Source organism: Ornithorhynchus anatinus, chromosome 5 (genome assembly GCF_004115215.2).
Source record: "Ornithorhynchus anatinus isolate Pmale09 chromosome 5, mOrnAna1.pri.v4, whole genome shotgun sequence".
Taxonomy (NCBI): Eukaryota; Metazoa; Chordata; class Mammalia; order Monotremata; family Ornithorhynchidae; genus Ornithorhynchus; species Ornithorhynchus anatinus.
Genome location: NC_041732.1, coordinates 708,278 through 724,488, shown reverse-complemented (window position 1 = coordinate 724,488; position 16,211 = coordinate 708,278). Strand labels below are relative to the sequence as shown.

The 16,211-nt window shown below is 59.6% G+C and overlaps 1 protein-coding gene and 1 non-coding gene across 4 annotated transcripts; one reads left to right on the top strand and one right to left on the bottom strand.

The window, feature by feature from the left end:
- Positions 1-501: 501 nt before the first annotated feature.
- On the top strand, positions 502-8,504 carry FOSB (FosB proto-oncogene, AP-1 transcription factor subunit). Of its 3 annotated transcripts, none has more exons than XM_029065310.2 (5): positions 503-1,287; positions 3,747-4,049; positions 4,382-4,489; positions 5,796-5,948; positions 6,122-6,209. In XM_029065310.2, exons 1-5 carry the CDS (start codon positions 1,162-1,164, stop codon positions 6,122-6,124), a joined length of 693 nt encoding a protein of 230 aa, XP_028921143.1. In that variant the 5' UTR covers positions 503-1,161; the 3' UTR covers positions 6,125-6,209. The 3 variants fall into 3 exon arrangements, with proteins under 3 accessions (XP_028921140.1, XP_028921143.1, XP_028921142.1); XM_029065309.2 differs by having other exon boundaries at positions 506-1,287; positions 6,190-8,504; XM_029065307.2 differs by having other exon boundaries at positions 502-1,287; positions 5,796-6,368.
- Positions 8,505-9,582: 1,078 nt separating this feature from the next.
- Positions 9,583-9,669, bottom strand: TRNASTOP-UCA. Its single transcript has one exon. It is a non-coding gene; the product is annotated as a tRNA-Sec (tRNA).
- Between the last annotated feature and the right edge of the window lie 6,542 nt (positions 9,670-16,211).

The window sequence follows — 16,211 nt, the reverse complement described above, 5'->3', positions numbered from 1 at the left end:
ACCCGATCGCCTTCGCATCCTCCCCAGCGCTTAGCACAGCGCTTGTCAGAGAGCAAGCGCTTAACCTGGCCCCGGGTCCCAGGCCGCGGCCGCCGGCGGCGACTTTCCTCCTTTCCCTCTCCCCGACTTTCCCCTTTTCGCTGGCGGCGGCTTCGCGCCGATAGTAAAAGTTTCTATTAATACCCGCCCCTCCCCCCCCGCCCCTCCCCCCTCCCCCCCCCGCCCGGAGCGCGAGCCGCCGCGCCAGAGAGGGATTCCCTCTGACGTCATTGCTAGGATACCAAACAAACACAGAGAGCGCCACCAACTCCATATATGGCTAATGGCGTCACAGGAACCCCCAGTGGGCGGGTCCAGGGATCCCCGGCGCCCCCCCCCCCGCGCCTCTGGAGCCGGCTATTTCTCCCCCGCGCGGGGTGGCCGGAGGCTCATCTGGGGAGGGGGCGTCGGGGACCGGCGGAGCTCGGACCCCGCCGCGTGGGGAGCGGCCGCGTCGCCCGAGGCCCCGGTTTTCCCGGGGTTTGTGGGGAGCCCGGGTGACGTCAGGAGAGGGGAGCGGTGGTATAAATAGAGGCGGCCGCGCCAGCCGCTTCATTCATAAGATTCTGAGCGGAGCCGGCCGGCGACGAGGGATTCAGTCCATCCACCGGAGACTCGGGGCCGGGGGACTCGGCGGCGGAGGCGCTTGGGGCCGGCCCGAACGGCGCCCGGGCCTCGCTCGTGGGGGGCTGCGGAGGAGCGGACCCGACCCCCGTCTGGAGGCCGGGGGAAAGCCGGTCCTCAGCGGGGGGCACCGACGCCTGGCGCCCCGGCATCGCGGCCGGCCGGAGGGGGGAGGGGCTCTCTCGGCCTCGGACTCCGCCGCCCGGACCTCCGGGGGAGGCGGCGACGCCGGACTCCTCCTCCGGCAGGACAGGACCCCCGCCGCCCCCTCCCAGGAGCTACGGGGCGGCCCGGGGAGCCTTCGGGACTTCGGCCCGCCGGGCATCGCCGGCCCGGACCCCGCGCCCGGACCCCGGGGGCGGCCCTCGTCCTTGCGGGACCTCGGTCGGGGAGCCCGGCCCGCCACCCCGTCTCGTGCCCCGGAGTCGCCGAGCTCTCACAACCTTGGCTTCCAGACGGCCCCAGCGCGGCCACAGGCTCCCCCCTGGGCCCAGGGAGATGTTTCAGGCGTTCCCCGGAGACTACGACTCCGCCTCCCGGTGCAGCTCGTCGCCCTCGGCCGAGTCCCAGTACCTGTCCTCGGTGGATTCCTTCGGGAGCCCCACCCCCACCGCCCCCTCCCAGGTAGGTGCCCGGCGACGGGGGGGGGGGGGGACGGGGACGGACACAGCGCTCCCGCCAGCAGGGACCGGGAGTGGGAGGCGCGGTCCGTCCGGAGGCGTGGGGAGCGCCAGCCCAAACAGGTCGGGAAGTAGGATTCCTGCCCGGACGGGGAAGGATTGCCCCCCCCCCCGGTGTCCCCCATCCTCTCCCTCCGGGAGACGGGGGGTAGGAAGCTGCAGGGAGGAAAAACAGTAACCGGGAAAGGGTCGGGGCGCCCTGGAAGACCGCGGAGGGTTGCAAAGGAAAGCTGGCCTCCCGGGCACCGCCCGGGCAGGAGCGCGGGGCGCCCGGAGGCGGAGGGGGGGGGGAGGGGGGCGGGGGGAATCGCGGGCCCGGAGAAGTCCCGGTGAAGTCCGGCGGGTCCCGCCGCTCCGCGCCCGCGTGGGGCGCGCGACCCCCTCCGGAGGTAGGCGGGTCTCGAACCCGCAGCCTCGGCCTCCACCTCCCGCGCTGGAACGTAACGGGGGGCTCCGTGCGTAACGGCTGACGCGCTGGAATCCTCCGCCTGACGTAGGGCACGCACGGCGCGCGGCCTCCGCCCCCTGACGTCCCGGGAGCGTTCTATTTTGGAACGCTGAAGCGCGTTGCTAAGAGAAGGGGGAACCCGGCGCTCCCATTGGCTGCCCGGGCGCAGCGGCGACCAATCATCTTCTCTTCCCTGTCCGCCCCCTGCCCCTCCCCCCCGCCTTACTCCAACTGCCGCGTGGGGCCGGGACCGGCTCCGGACCGGCTCCGCCGGGGTCCCCGGGGCTCGTCCCTCCGGGCGCTCAGGCCGCCGCCCCTCCCCCCCCCCCCGACCCTCCGCTCCCTCGCTCCCGGGGGTTTGGGGGGACCCGGATCCCCGCCGTCCGTCGCGGCGCGCCGGGGTTCCGCCGCGACGATCGCCCCGGGCGGAGGAGCGCTGGGCACGGGGACGGGATTCTGTTCCGAGTGGCCCCGACCACGCCCGCTTGGGGGAAGGCCGGGGCCGCGCCTCGGCCCCCGGTGGCGGCGGGGCAGCCCCGCGGGGCTCCAGGCCACGACGCGCCCAGGCTGCAACGGCGCCGACCGGGAGCCGCGCGTGTCGGGACCTGTGGCCTCCGCGGGGCGGCTTCCCCCGCACGACGGCCTTCTCACCCGCCAGAGAGGGGGCCGTGGGAAACTCGTCTCCCCCCCCCCCCCCCCCGCCTCCTTCCCTCCCTCCCTCCCTCCCTCCATAGGCGGTGCGCCCGCCGCCCGGTCGAGGACACCGGGTTGGGCAGCCCGCGAGCCGCGGGGCCCGGCCGGGATGCACCTCCCTCCCCCCGGGGGGGGCGGGGGACCCTCCTGGAGACCCCCAACTCTTCTGGCGAGATGGAGCCCCGGGGGAAGCGGGGAAGAGGGTGGGAGCGGGGCTGGGGAGCGGGGCGTGGTCCCCAGGTGAAGCGGGGGCCCGGTGCGGGCCGGGCAGCGAGGATCCCGGGCCCGGGACTCTCCCCGTGGAGACCGGACGCAAACGAGCCGGAGAAATCGGGGAAGAGCGCGGGGCTGGAACCTTAAGGAGCCAGGCCCTCGTCGCAATCCTCCCCTGGGGCCGCCGGCAGCCGGGGAGGGTCCCTCGGGGGGACGGGGGGGGGGGGGCGGAGGGCCCAGATGATCCTGTTCTTCATGGGCCGCCCCCCGTGGACTTTCCTTGGGGGGCTCGGACGGCCGTGGGCCTTCGGAGCGGGAGCGGGTGGGGGGGGGGGCCGGGATCCGAGCCAGAGAGCCGCCCCCGCGCCCCCCAGCAGGGGCCCGAGGGCTGATGTCCGGCCCGGTCCTGCGGACGGGCCTCCGGGGGATTGGGGCCGCGTTGCCAGAGGGCAAACGCAACCCTTCCCTTCCTCCCTGGCAGTGTCCCCCGGGGTCAGGGGTCAGGGATGGGGGAGGCCAGAGGGCACGGGGAGGGGGGGGGCCGGTCCCCTTCCCAGCAGGCCCGCCTCCCCCTCCTCCCCCCCCCCATTCACCTGTGCCCAGTGTGGACAGGCACCTGGCCTGGAGTGCCTTCATTTCCCCCCAGGCCAGCTTCCCCCCCACCTCTCCCAGGGGCCCCTGCTGGCCCCTCCCAGCTGCCCCCCCTCGCCCCTCCCTCCCGGCTCCCCCCCCCCCCCCCAGCTCTCACCAGCTGCTGCTTCCCTCTGGGATCGCAGAGCCCGCTCTCCCGTGGGCCTGGGGGCTGCTGCCTCCCCCTCCTCCCCACTCCCGGAGCCCCCGGAGCCCCTCCTAGGGCTGATTCACCACGGTCTCGGCCGGCGGTTCAGGCTCCCGGGTAGGAGGCAGAGGCAGCTCTGCTCTCATTAGCCAGTGCGTCATGGTGGCAGTGGCGGCGGCAGCGGCGGGCGGGTGGAGTGGGGGCTCGGAGCCTGACACACACGCTCGCACCGGGGCCGGAGGTGAGTGAGTGTGCGTGTGTGCGTGTGCAGGAGTGCACCGGCCTCGGGGAGATGCCCGGCTCCTTCGTGCCCACCGTCACAGCCATCACCACGAGCCAGGACTTGCAGTGGCTCGTGCAGCCCACCCTCATCTCCTCCATGGCCCAGTCCCAGCCGCCCCAGCCTCCGCAGCCGCCCCTGCCTCCGCTGCCGCCCGCCGTCGACCCCTACGACCTGCCGGGGACCAGCTACTCCGGCCCCGGGGTCAGCGGCTACGGCGCGGGCCCTGCCCCGGCGGGCCCGGTGCCCGGACGCCCCGCGCGGGCCCGGCCCAGGAGGCCCCGGGAGGAGACGGTGAGTGTCGACGGCCCCGGAGGTGGCGGGGTGGGGGGGACGGGAAGCCGGACCCCTGGTTCGGGGTGGGGGGCGGTGGGGCTCTCGCCCCCTGGGTGGCGAGGGCGGGGAGGCCCTCGGGGGCCACCCCGGGCGGCGGACCCGAGCTGAGGCCCGTCGGTGGCCGTGACCTCCGGCTGGGGGTCGCGACCCTTCGTTGCCCGGGCCCCGCCCCCAACGGGGTCGGCACGGCTCCGGGACCCCGGGGCGGACCCCGGGGTGGACCCCGGGGGGCCGGGCTCCCGTCGAGGTCCAGGCCCCGCAGCTTACGGCTGGCCTCCTCCACCCCGCAGCTCACACCTGAAGAGGAAGAGAAGCGTCGCCTTCGGCGTGAGCGGAACAAGCTTGCGGCTGCCAAGTGTCGCAACCGGCGGAGGGAGCTGACGGACCGACTGCAGGCGGTGAGGCCGCCCCCCCCCCCCCCCCGGCCCTCACCCCCTAACCCTTGACCCCTCTCCCACCCTCCTGGCTCTCTTCTGGCCTCGGACTTCCTCCACCTAGCCACGGTGACGACCTGGCCTGTGACGCTATCCACCTTGCCCCAGTGACAGTCTGGCCTGTGTGTGACCCCCTCCACCTCTCCACAGTGACAGGTTGGCCTGTGACTCCCTCCACCTCTGCACAGTGACAGCCTGGCCTGTCTGTGACCCCCTCCTCCTAGTCACAGTGACAGCCTGGTCTGTGTGTCAGACCCCCTGCACCTCTCCAAGGTGACAGTCTGGCCTGTGTGCTGTCCTCCTCCTAGTCACAGTGACAGTCTGGCCTGTGTATGACCCCCTCCCCCCCCCCACACCTTCCACCTAGCCATTGTGGCAGCTTGGCCTCTTGGCCTGTGGCCCCCTCCACCTAGCTACGGTGATAGGCTGCCCTGTGTATGACCCCCCCCCTTCACCTGACCACAGGGACAGCTTAGCCGGTGACCTCCTCCCCCTCTCCACAGTGGCCTCTTGGCCTGTGACCCCCCCCCCCCATCTAGCCACAGTGACGCTTCCATCTCTCTACAGTGGCAGCTTGGCCTTTGACCCCCCTCCCCCTCTCCACAGTGGCATCTTGGCCTGTGACCCCCCCCCCCCCACCTAGCCACAGTGACGCTTCCATCTCTCTCCAGTGGCAGCTTGGCCTTTGACCCCCTCCTCCTCGCCGCAGGGACAACCTAACCCGTGTCACTGTCCATCTTGTCATAGCGACAGTCTGGCCTGTGTGTGAGGACCCCTTCGCCCAGACACAGTGACATATGGCCCGTGACCCCCCTCCACCTAGCCGCAGTGGCAGTTTGGCCTGCGTGTGGGACCCCCTCCACCTCTCCGCAGAGGCAGTTGGGCCTGTGTCCCCCTCCACTTCGCCTCAGGGGCCGCTTGGCCTGTTGACCCCCTCCAGCTAGTCACAGCGACCGCCTGGGTGTTACCTCCTCCAGCTAGCCACAGTGGCAGCCCGACCCGTGACCCCACCCACCTGCCCCCCGGGGCAGCCTGGCTCCTAAGCCCCCCCAGCTTCATCTTGAAACCGAGCCAGGACCCGGTGGAAGACCAGGGCCCTCAGGCCCTCGGGGACCAGTCCATCCCTCCCCCCGCCCCCCTCCCTTGGCCGCCCTGGCCGAGGGTGGGTCACCCGCTCCAGTCTGGGCCCCTTCCCGGGAGCGCGGCCGGGTGGGGGGGACGTGACCAGCGGGCCCCCTCCCCCCTGACCGGCGGCGGTCCCCGCCCGCAGGAGACGGACCAGCTGGAGGAGGAGAAGACGGAGCTGGAGTCGGAGATCGCCGAGCTGCGGAAGGAGAAGGAGCGGCTGGAGTTTGTGCTGGCGGCCCACAAGCCCGGCTGTAAGATCCCATTCGCGGAGGGGCCCGGCGGTGCCCCCAGTGAGGTGAGCACTTTCCTGTCGGCCGCGAGAGAGGATCCGTTCGGGCTGGCGCCCTTCCTCCCTCCGCCGCCGCCGCCGCCGCCGCTGCCGCCCCCGCTGCCGCCCCCGCCGCATTTCCATGGGCACCAGGACCCCGGGCAGGACGCCCCCCTGACCCCTTCTTTCTTTACACACAGTGAAGCCCTGGGAGACCCCTACCCCGTTAACCCTTCGTACAATTCTTCGTTTGTGTTCACCTGCCCAGAGGTCTCCACGTGCGGGAACGCTGAGAGGAACAGCAACAGCGAGGCACCCTCAGACTCCCTCACCTCCCCCTCCCTCCTGGCCTTGTGAGCCTCAGCGGGGGGAGGGGGAGCCCCCGCCCCATCCTGCCCGCCGCCCCACTCCCACGTGTCCTACCCTGGCTTTGTTCCACGGAGCAGAGGGGTGGCCCCCCGCGACCACGCCTGTTTCTGGGGCAGCTGGGAGCGCATCGCCGGGACCCCCCGAGGAGCAGGAGGAGGGCGGGGGTGGGTCGGCCTGGCTCTGAGCGCAACAAGGAAAGATCCCGGAGTCCGGCGGTAACCGGCCCTTTCCCCGCCACCTCCTTCGCCCCCCCGGCCCCCGCCAAGGGGGGGGGGGGGGGTCCGTGTGCCCCGCCCGGCAGAGTTAATTTATTTGTCTAAATCTCCCCCTGCCCCTTCCTGCCTCGGTGCTCCTGGCCCAGGAACCGGGGCAAGGATATGCCCTTCCCTCGTGGGGGGTGGGCGTCTGGCCCCCCCCCACCAGCCCTCCTAGATTCCCCCTCCAGGCTGAGGGGGTAGCCGCCCCTCTCCCCTTCCCGGAATGTGAATGCTAACTCCGTGCTCCAGCGTCCATCCGGAGGGTCCGCTTCCCCGCTTACGAGCCTCCCAGTTGACCCTTCGGTCCTGGTCTTCCCCCGGCTGGAGTTCTGCCAGCGGCTCCCCCCCGGCCCCCACCCCAACGTTTCTGGGCTTGTTGCAGTATTAACCCCTAGCCCCCCGATCACCCTCTTGCATCCGGCTCCTCTCTTCCTTGTTGGGCTTTCTGTATTTTATGAGGGCAGGGGGGACGCTGTTTCTCCTCCCCTCTCCAAGGTGTTTATATATACTGTGAAATGAGCTGTTGGCATCTGACGGGTGGGTGGTGGTGGGGGTCCTTCTCAGTAGCAGCTGCCTGTCTCCCACTCCCTGACTGAGAGGTCTCATCTCCTCCCCCTTCTGGCCCCACCCCCGGTGCTCCAAAAGTGAGACTTGTTCTGGGGTGAATGTGGGCCAGGCTGGACATGGACCAGCTCCCTGCAGGACCAGCCCTGTCTCGGGGGCTCTGGCTGGGTCTTATGGCCCTGGCTGGGGGCGGGAGGGGTCCCGGGCTGGGTCTTTCGGCCCTGACTGGTGGGGGGGCCGGGGGGAGGGGTGATTCCTGGCCGGGTCTATCCGGGCTCTGACTTGGGGGTCTTGGGCCCAGTCTGTCCGGTCCTGTCCCTGGCGGTCCCTGGCTGGATCTGCGTAACCCTTACCCCGGGGGGGCCCCGGCCAGTGCCGTATTTATTGAGGGGAGGGGGCGGCACTTCCCTCTCTCCTCGAACCCTGGGTTCTCAATTCTCCCCCCCTTCACATTCCAGCTCCCAAGGGAGCCCGCGAGCAGACCCGGCCGCACGCCCCCTTCGCCACTCACCCTTGTTCCCCCTCTCCCCCCGCAACCCCCGGGCACTGCCCGGGGAGAAGCTCAGACGAGCTTCAGGGTGGGTCGGTCTGGAGAGCCTCCACCCCCCCCCCCCACCTCCAGCCTCCCCCTCTCAGTCTGGGAGATCTCAGAGTGCAGAGCGAGTGGGGGGCGGTGGGTGAGGCTGGGGTCTCCCCCTTGGGATCCCCTGCCGAGGGATGGCAAGGAGTCTCGGGCCGGGTGGTGGTGGGGTCTCGGGGGGGCCGGGGGTCACAGGAGCCGTTCCAGCTGCGGAAACATTTTGCCGCAGGGATTTGAAATAAGGCAAATTTCTATTTTTTAATATGAGGTGAGGTCCCCCCCCCCGCCCCCCCTCGCTCCCACCACTCCGCTGCACGGACCACGAACCCCCTCCCCGCTCCCGGCTATTTAACCCTTTCCTGGTTTCCAGAAGGCACCATCTTATTATATAGAGAGAGATATATTATATATATTATATATAAAATGTGTGTGTGCGTATGCGTGTGTGTGTGTGTGTGTGTGCGCGCGCGCCCACGGGCATGTCCAGGGAGCCATCTGCCCCCATGCCCCCCATCCCTGTGGTTGAATCAGAGTCATTGCTATGTCTCCCCACGCCCCTCACCTGATGCTGTTGGGGTGTTTATCTGTGACTGACCATAAAGAACTGTTTGTTTTTCTATTTTCCTAAGTTTGTTTGACCATGAGGGCAGGGTGTCCCGTGCCCCCGCCCCTTTCGCCGCCCCCTTCCCCCCCCCCCCCAACGCTGTGTTTGTGACTTTTGTAACTTTGCACCTGGCAAGGGGATGTGGCCCCTTCCACCTGGTCTGCACCAGCTCAGTGCTCAACTATCCAATAAAGAGGCTTTTCAACAAACCTGCCTGCTGTCTGCTCTTCCGTCTTCCCCCCTCCACCTTCCTCCCCGCCTTTGCTCCTCAACATCTTGTGGGCGTATTGGGACCGGGCAGTGAGAGGGACTTTCTGCATCTTCGGGGCTCAGCCTTCTCTTGTGTTGTCACAAGGCGGGTAAAGGCTTGGGGAGGGCGACCTGGTGGCTGACCATCTAACCCCCATCCCCTCTAGAGGTGACCCCCCCCCCCTTAACTTTGCCCCAGCCAGAAAGAATCCCTGGGACAGGACCATAGCCAAGACTCATTTCTTCATTAGGGGAAACCTTCCTTTTAGGCAAAATATGGAGGCTGGCAGAGCCAACCTGTCCCACATCCATGGCAGTCTGAGAAACAAGTGAGCGGAGACCCAGAGCCCGTTATTTGGGTAAGGGTGGTCTCTGTTGCCAAATTGTCCTTTCCAAGCGCTTAGTACAGTGCTCTGCACACAGTGAGCACTCAATAAATACGATTGAATGAATAAGATATGAGGTATAGCGCCTCGCACGTACTTAAAAAATACCACGACGACGATGATGAAATGACCCTTTAGAAGGGAAGAGAGAGGGGAAGGAAGAGCTGATCTGTCAGCCTCCCAGCCAGGGCAGCAAGTCAGTCAGTCAATCGTTTTTATTGAGCGCTTAATATGTGCCGAGCACTGTCCTAGGCACTTGGGAGAGTAAGACAGAACAATAAACAGACACGGTCCCTGCCCACAATGACCCTGTAGTCTAGAGGGGGAGGCAGGCATTAATATAAATAAATAAATACAGAAGCCAACGGTACCGAGGCCAGTCACCTGGACCTTGAGGATCTAGCCGATGTCCCTGCCCCGATCTGCTCAAAAGGTCATCCAACCCACGCCCTTAGCTTCGTGCCATCTTCTACTTCATTTGTTGGGGCCAGGGGCCCCGAAACGAAGTTGCCCCTTTCTCTAGGGCCCCCTCGTTTTGGGGGCCTAAACCTCCCCGGACCCAGGAGACCCCGCGCCCGACGGCACCGTCTTCTCGGGCAGATTAGGGTCTGTGTGGAGGGATCTTCAATCAATCAACAAAATGCGAAATAAACGCCCGAAAGGTGGAATTGAACCACTCTGTCGCTAGACAGCTACAGGTTTGAAGCCTGCACCCCAGACCACTGAGGCTCATCCGGGCAGGATAACCACCTTACTCACTTATTATATAAAGTGCCTCTCTTCCAATATTTTCCGCTTATGGTGCTGTAGTATTGCGCTATATTTGTTGGTACATGAATAGAGTACAGATACAGAAGTTGCGCTCGTATACAAAACCGGCTAAATATGTACCTTGTATCGTCTTTTTGCTGGATTTGCGCCAAAATATGCCACGTGCCAACACATTGCCGCTTATTTGCATTGCCCTGTGAGCGCGCGGGGTTCTGGGATACTACGCGTTCGGGTAAAGAGCGAAGGCATCTTGTCCCTCCGAGACTTCCGTCCGCTTCTCTCCCGCCGGGCCGAAGGGCCTTAAAGGGTCTTAAAGGGGCAGGCGCCGTTTTTTCCCCCCCAGGAAGAGGAACCGCTCCGGTTCGGGCGGTGACGAGCCGGTTCCCTCCACGGTCTGAGCGGGAACGAACGAGACCCCTCCTGCCCGTGGGGAGCATCATTCGTTTATGCAATCGTATTTACTGAGAGCTTACTGCGTGCAGAGCACTGTACTGAGCGCTTGGGAAAGTAGAAAGCAGCAGCAAACAGCGACATTCCCTTGCCCACAACGAGCTCTAACCTGCAGGGAATGTGTGTGTTATAGTGTGATCGCCCAAACGCTTAGTACAGTGCTCTGCACGCAGTAAGCGCTCAATAAGTACGAATGATTGATGTTTCCGGTGCAGGGATTGTCCTGGGCTGCGGCCTGGGGCGAGGACCGGGACCGGGACCGGGACCGGGAGGGAGAGACGGGAAAGGCTTTTGGGGGCGCCTCCAATCTTGGGGAGATGAAATGCAGGGAGGTCGAAAGATGCAGGAAGTGCTTTGAAGAGACAGTGGGTTCTCCTCCCGGCTCCGCTGCTAGTCAGCTGTGTGACCTTGGGCAAGTCACTTAACTTCTCTGTGCCTCAGTGACCTCATCTGTAAAGTGGGGGTGAAGCCTGTGAGCCCTACGTGGGACAACCTGATTACCTGGGAGAAGCGGCGTGGCTCGGTGGCGAGAGCCCGGCCTTGGGAGTCCGAGGTGGTGGGTTCGAATCCCGCCTCTGTCACTTGTCAGCTGGGTGACTGTGGGCGAGTCACTTCACTTCTCTGGGCCTCAGTTACCTCATCTGGAAAACGGGGATTAAGACTGTGAGCCTCACGTGGGACAACCTGATGACCCTGGGTCTACCTCAACGCTTAGAACAGTGTTCTGCACATACTAAGCGCTTAACAAATACCAACGTTATTATTATATTGTACTGTCCCAAGTATTTAATACAGTACTCTCTCTGCGCACTGTCAGCGCTCAATAAATACAAATGATTATTTGGAGTCTTAATGCCTGCATTGGGTTCAGAGCCGATCCTTGGCAGATAGAAAGTGCATAACAAACTAATGTTATTATTGTTATAATTACAATTATTTTTATGATGATGATCAACCACTCTTCTTTCCATACTCCACTCCAGCTCTTGTTTGGCTACTTTCAAGCCAACCGACTTAACATGCCTTGTTCTCATTCCTTCCTTTCTGAAACTCCCCACCCCTTCACCCCCTGAAGACAATTAATTGGTCTTCCCATCTTTAACCCTCTCCTGAAAGCACTAGACCTCCAGGGGGGCTCCCCTGATTAATCTCTCATTTACTTTTCCTAAACGCCCATCACTCCCACTTCCACACTTATCATTCATTCATTCATTCAATCTCATTTATTGAGCGCTTACTGTGTGCAAAGCACTGTACTTAGCTCTTGGAAGAGTATAATAGAACAATAAACATATGCAGTCCTTTGCCCACAACGACCTTACTGTGACACCTTAACACATAATAATAGTAATAATAATTGTGGTACTTGTTAAGCGCTTACTTGGAGCCAAACACTGAGGTAGACACAAGTTAATCAGGTTAAACACAGTCCCTGTCCCACATGGGGCTCACAGTCTGAGAATTGATTGACAGATTACTCTTCCATTATACATTATATAATCGCCCGAACCCCACAGCTCTTATGTACATGGCTTTAAATTATATATTATAACTTATTTATTCATATTAGCATGTCTCCTCTAATACACTTGATTCTTGATAAATAGAATCTTGATTCTATTTATTGCTATTGTTCTTGTCCGTCCGTCTCCCCCGATTAGACCGTAAGCCCGTCAAAGGGCAGGGACTGTCTCTATCTGTTACCGATTTGTACATTCCAAGCGCTTAGTACCGTGCTCTGCACATAGTAAGCGCTCAATAAATACTATTGAATGAATGAACTTATTATGGGCAGGGAACGTATGAGCCAATTCTGGTGTACTGTACTCTCCCAGGCGCTTAGCACAGTGCTCTGCCCATAGTAAGCGCTCAATAAATGCGCTTGATAGATTGATACTTTGATTGATTGATTGATTGACCAGGCCCAGGCAGCCGCTAAAACCTGGTCCTGAGCCTCCCCCTCGTGGGCACGCGGAGAACTGCAGAACCTGGTGGGACAGCATGGAAACCCAAACTCGTCCTCTCCCATTCATTCATTCGTCATTCATTCAATCATATTTACAGGGCGCTTACTGTGTGCAGAGCACTGTACTAAGCGCTTGGGAAAGTACAATACAGCAAGAAAGAGCGACAATCCCTGCCCACAACGAGCTCGCAGTCTGGAGTGGAGGAGGCAGGCATCAGGTGTAAATCAATAAAATGACAGTTATATACATTAGAGCTATGGGGTGCGGAGAGAGGGGAAGAGCAAAGGAAGATTCAGAAGAGAGTGGGAAAACCCTGACCTTCCCTTCTCTCCCCGCCTTCCCCCGGCCCGGCCGGGTCAGGGACCCTGGGGAGAGGTAGACCCCGGCCAGGGAGAGCCAGCCATCTCAATCATTCATTCGGTAGTATTTATTGAGCGCTTTCTGTGTGCACTGCCCGGGAGAATACGACATTAGAAGCAGCAAAGCATAGTGGCTAGAGCACGGGCCTTGAAATCAGAAGTTCTTGGGATCCAATAATAATGGTATTTGTTAAGCGCTTACTATGTGCCAAGTACTGTTCTAAGCGCTGGGGTAGACATAAGGTAATCAGGTTATCCCATGTGGGGCTCACACTCTTAATCTCCACGTAATTGAGGCAAGGATAAGTGAAATGATCTTTCACAGAGGCACAGAGAAGTGAAGTGAGTTGCCCAAAGTCACACAGCTGTTAAGAGGCTGAGTCGGAAATAGACCCCACCACCTCTGACTCCCAAGCCCATGTTGTTTCCATTAAACCACACTGCTTCTCATTCTGGCTCTGCCATTTGTCTGCTGTCTGACCTCGGGGAAGTCACTTCACTTCTCTGGCTCAGTTACTTCATCTGCAAAATGGGGATTGAGACTGTGAGACCCAAGTGGGACAGGGAATGTGTCCAACCCAATTTGCTTCTATCCTCCCCAGCTCTTAGTACAGTGCCTGGTACAGAAGTGCTTTACAAATACCATCATCATCACCATCAATACAACAGAGCTCATAGACACCTTCCCTGCTCTTAACTAGCTTACATTCTAAAGGAGAAGACATATTAATATGAATGAAAAAATTATAATACATACATATGTCTATATGTCTCTATCTGTAATTTATTTATATTAATGTCTGTCTCTGCTTCTAGACTAAGCTCCTTGTGGGCAGAGAATGTGTCTGTTCTATCGTGTTGGACTCTTTCAAGCGCTTAATACGGTGCTCTGCACACAGTAAGTGCTCAATAAATACTTCTGAATGAATGACCCTCGCACACTGACCCTGGCATAATGAGCTCCATCCAGTGACCCCCTCACATGACCCCCACACACTGACCACTGGGGCTCTAATGGTGATTTCAGTGAGGTTTGAGGTGGACACCCCCTCCTCCTTCTCCTCCCTGACCTCCCTCTTCTCCTCCTCCACCTCCTCTTAATTTTACTTATTTATGGTATTTGTTAAGCACTCATTATGTGTCCAGCACTGTTCTAAGCACTGGAGTAAATGCTACTTAATCAGGTTGGACACTAAAATAAATTACAGACATAATTAACTGATTAACTAGTATGTATTCCAGAATGGCTCAATCAATCAATAACATTAACTACACTAAGCACTTGGGAGAATACAGTCGAATTAGCATTGAGAAATGTTAGTATTAGAATTGAGAAGCAACATGGCCTAGTGGAAGGAGCAGTCAGACAATTATATTTATTGAGTACTTACTTTGTGCAGAGCACCATACTAAGCGCTTGGGAAAGTAAGATATGACAATATAACCGACATATTCCCTGCTTAGAGAAGCAGCATGGCTCAGTGGAAAGAGCACGGGCTTGGGAGTCAGAGGTCATGGGTTCGTATCCCAGCTCTGCCACTTGTCAGCTGTGTGACTGTGGGCAAGTCACTTCACTTCTCTGGGCCTCAGTTACCTCATCTATAAATGGGGATGAAGACTATGAGCCTCACGTGGGACAACCTGATTACCCTGTATCTAACCCAGCGCTTAGAACAGTGCTCTGCACATAGTAAGCGCTTAACAAATACCAAGATTATTACAGTGAGCTTACAATCTAGAGGGGGAGACAGACAATGATATAAATAAATAAAATTACAGGGGTCTGGGAGTCAGAGGACCTGGATTCTAATATGAGCTCCACTATGACCTTTGGCAAGTCACTTAACTTCTCTGTGCATCACCTCATTTGCAAAATGTTCTCCCTTCTACTTAGGCTGTGAGCACCACGTGGAACCTGATTATCTTGTATTTACCCCAGCACTTAATACAGCACGTTGTACATAGTAAGGGCCTAATAAATATGACATTTATTATCATCATTATTAATAGTGATGATAATAAATACCATAAAATTTAGTGGACATGATCCCTACCCTTAAGGAGCTTACAAGTTAGCAAGGGAACAGCCACTAAAATAAATTGCATGAATTACAGTAATGGTATTTGAACGCATTTACTATGTGTCAAGCACTGTACTAAGTGTTGGGGTAGATACATGGTCATCAGATTGGACATAGTCCCTCTCCCACATGGACCTCTCAGTTTAAGTGGGAGGGAAAATGTGCTTGATTCCCATCTTACAGATGAGGAAACTGAGGTCTGAAGGAGTTGTGTGACTCACCCAAGGTCACACAGCAGGCTAGTGTCAGATCCGGGATACTCAGTGCCCCTGACTCCCAGGCTAGTGCTCTTTCCACTAGACCAAACTTCTCCACATATTTAGATGTGAGAGGAAAGCTGAGGAGTTCCGTTTTGGACATGTGGAACTTGAGCTACTAATGGGACGTCAGGGAGAGATGTCCTAGAGGCAGGAAGAAATGTGAGGAGGAAATGTGAGCGCTCATCAAAACACCTGCCTTCTCCTTTCTCCCCTTCCTGACTGCCATCTTCGACTGTTCTCTCTCTAGGGGCTTCTTCCTCACTGCTCTCAAATATGCTTCTGTCTCCCCTAGCCTAAAACTCCTCTCCTTGACCCCATGGCTCTCTCCAGTTATTGTCCCAATTTCCTTCTACCATTTCTCTCCAAACTCCTTGATCGAGTTGTCTATACCCACTGCCTCCCATTACTCTTCACCAATTCTCTTCTTGACTCCTCACATCTGGCCTCTGCCCCTTTCACTACATGGAAACTTGCCCCCTCAAAAGTCACCAATGACCTTCTTGCCAAAACCGACTGCCTCTACTCTATCCTAATCCTCCTCTACCTCTCAGCTGGCTTTGACACTGTCGACCAACCCTTTCTCCCAGAAACATTATCCAACCTCAGCTTCACTCACGCTGTCCTCACCTGGTTCTCCACCTATGTCTCTGGCTACTCATTCTCATTTTCAGGCTCCTCCTCTGCCTTCCACCCTCCACCCACTGTGGGAGTTCCTCAAGGCTCAGTTCTGGTTCCCTTTTTTTCCTCCTTTTACACCGTCTCCTTTGGAGAACTCATTCACACTCATTGCTTCAACTACCCTCTCTTTGTGGATGATGCCCAAATCTACCTCTCCAGCCTCAACCTCTCTTCTCAGCAGTCTTGCGTTTCCTCCTGCCTTGACGGCAATCTCCACCTGGCGTTCCACTGACACTGAAGTAGCATGCTCTAGTGGGTAGAGTACGGGCCTGGGAGTCAGAAGGAGCTGGGTTCTAATCCTGCTCCGCCACTTGTCTATGAAGCAACATGGCTCAGTGGAAAGAGCCTGGGCTTGGGAGTCAGAGGTCATGGGTTCGAATCCAAGCTCTGCCACTTGTCAGCTGTGTGACTGTGGGCAGTCACTTCACTTCTCTGGGCCTCAGTTACCTCATCTGTAAAATGGGGATTAACTGTGAGCCTCACGTGGGACAACCTGATGACCCTGTATCTCCCCCAGCACTTAGAACAGTGCTCTGCACAAAGTAAGCGCTTAACAAATACCAACATTATTATTATTATCTGGACTGAGCCTTCTAGACTGTGACCCCTTCTTGGGTAGGGATTGTCTCTATTGCCGAATTGTACTTTCCAAACGCTTAGTACAGTGCTCTGCACACAATAGGCATTCAATAAATAAGATTGAATGAAGGATCTC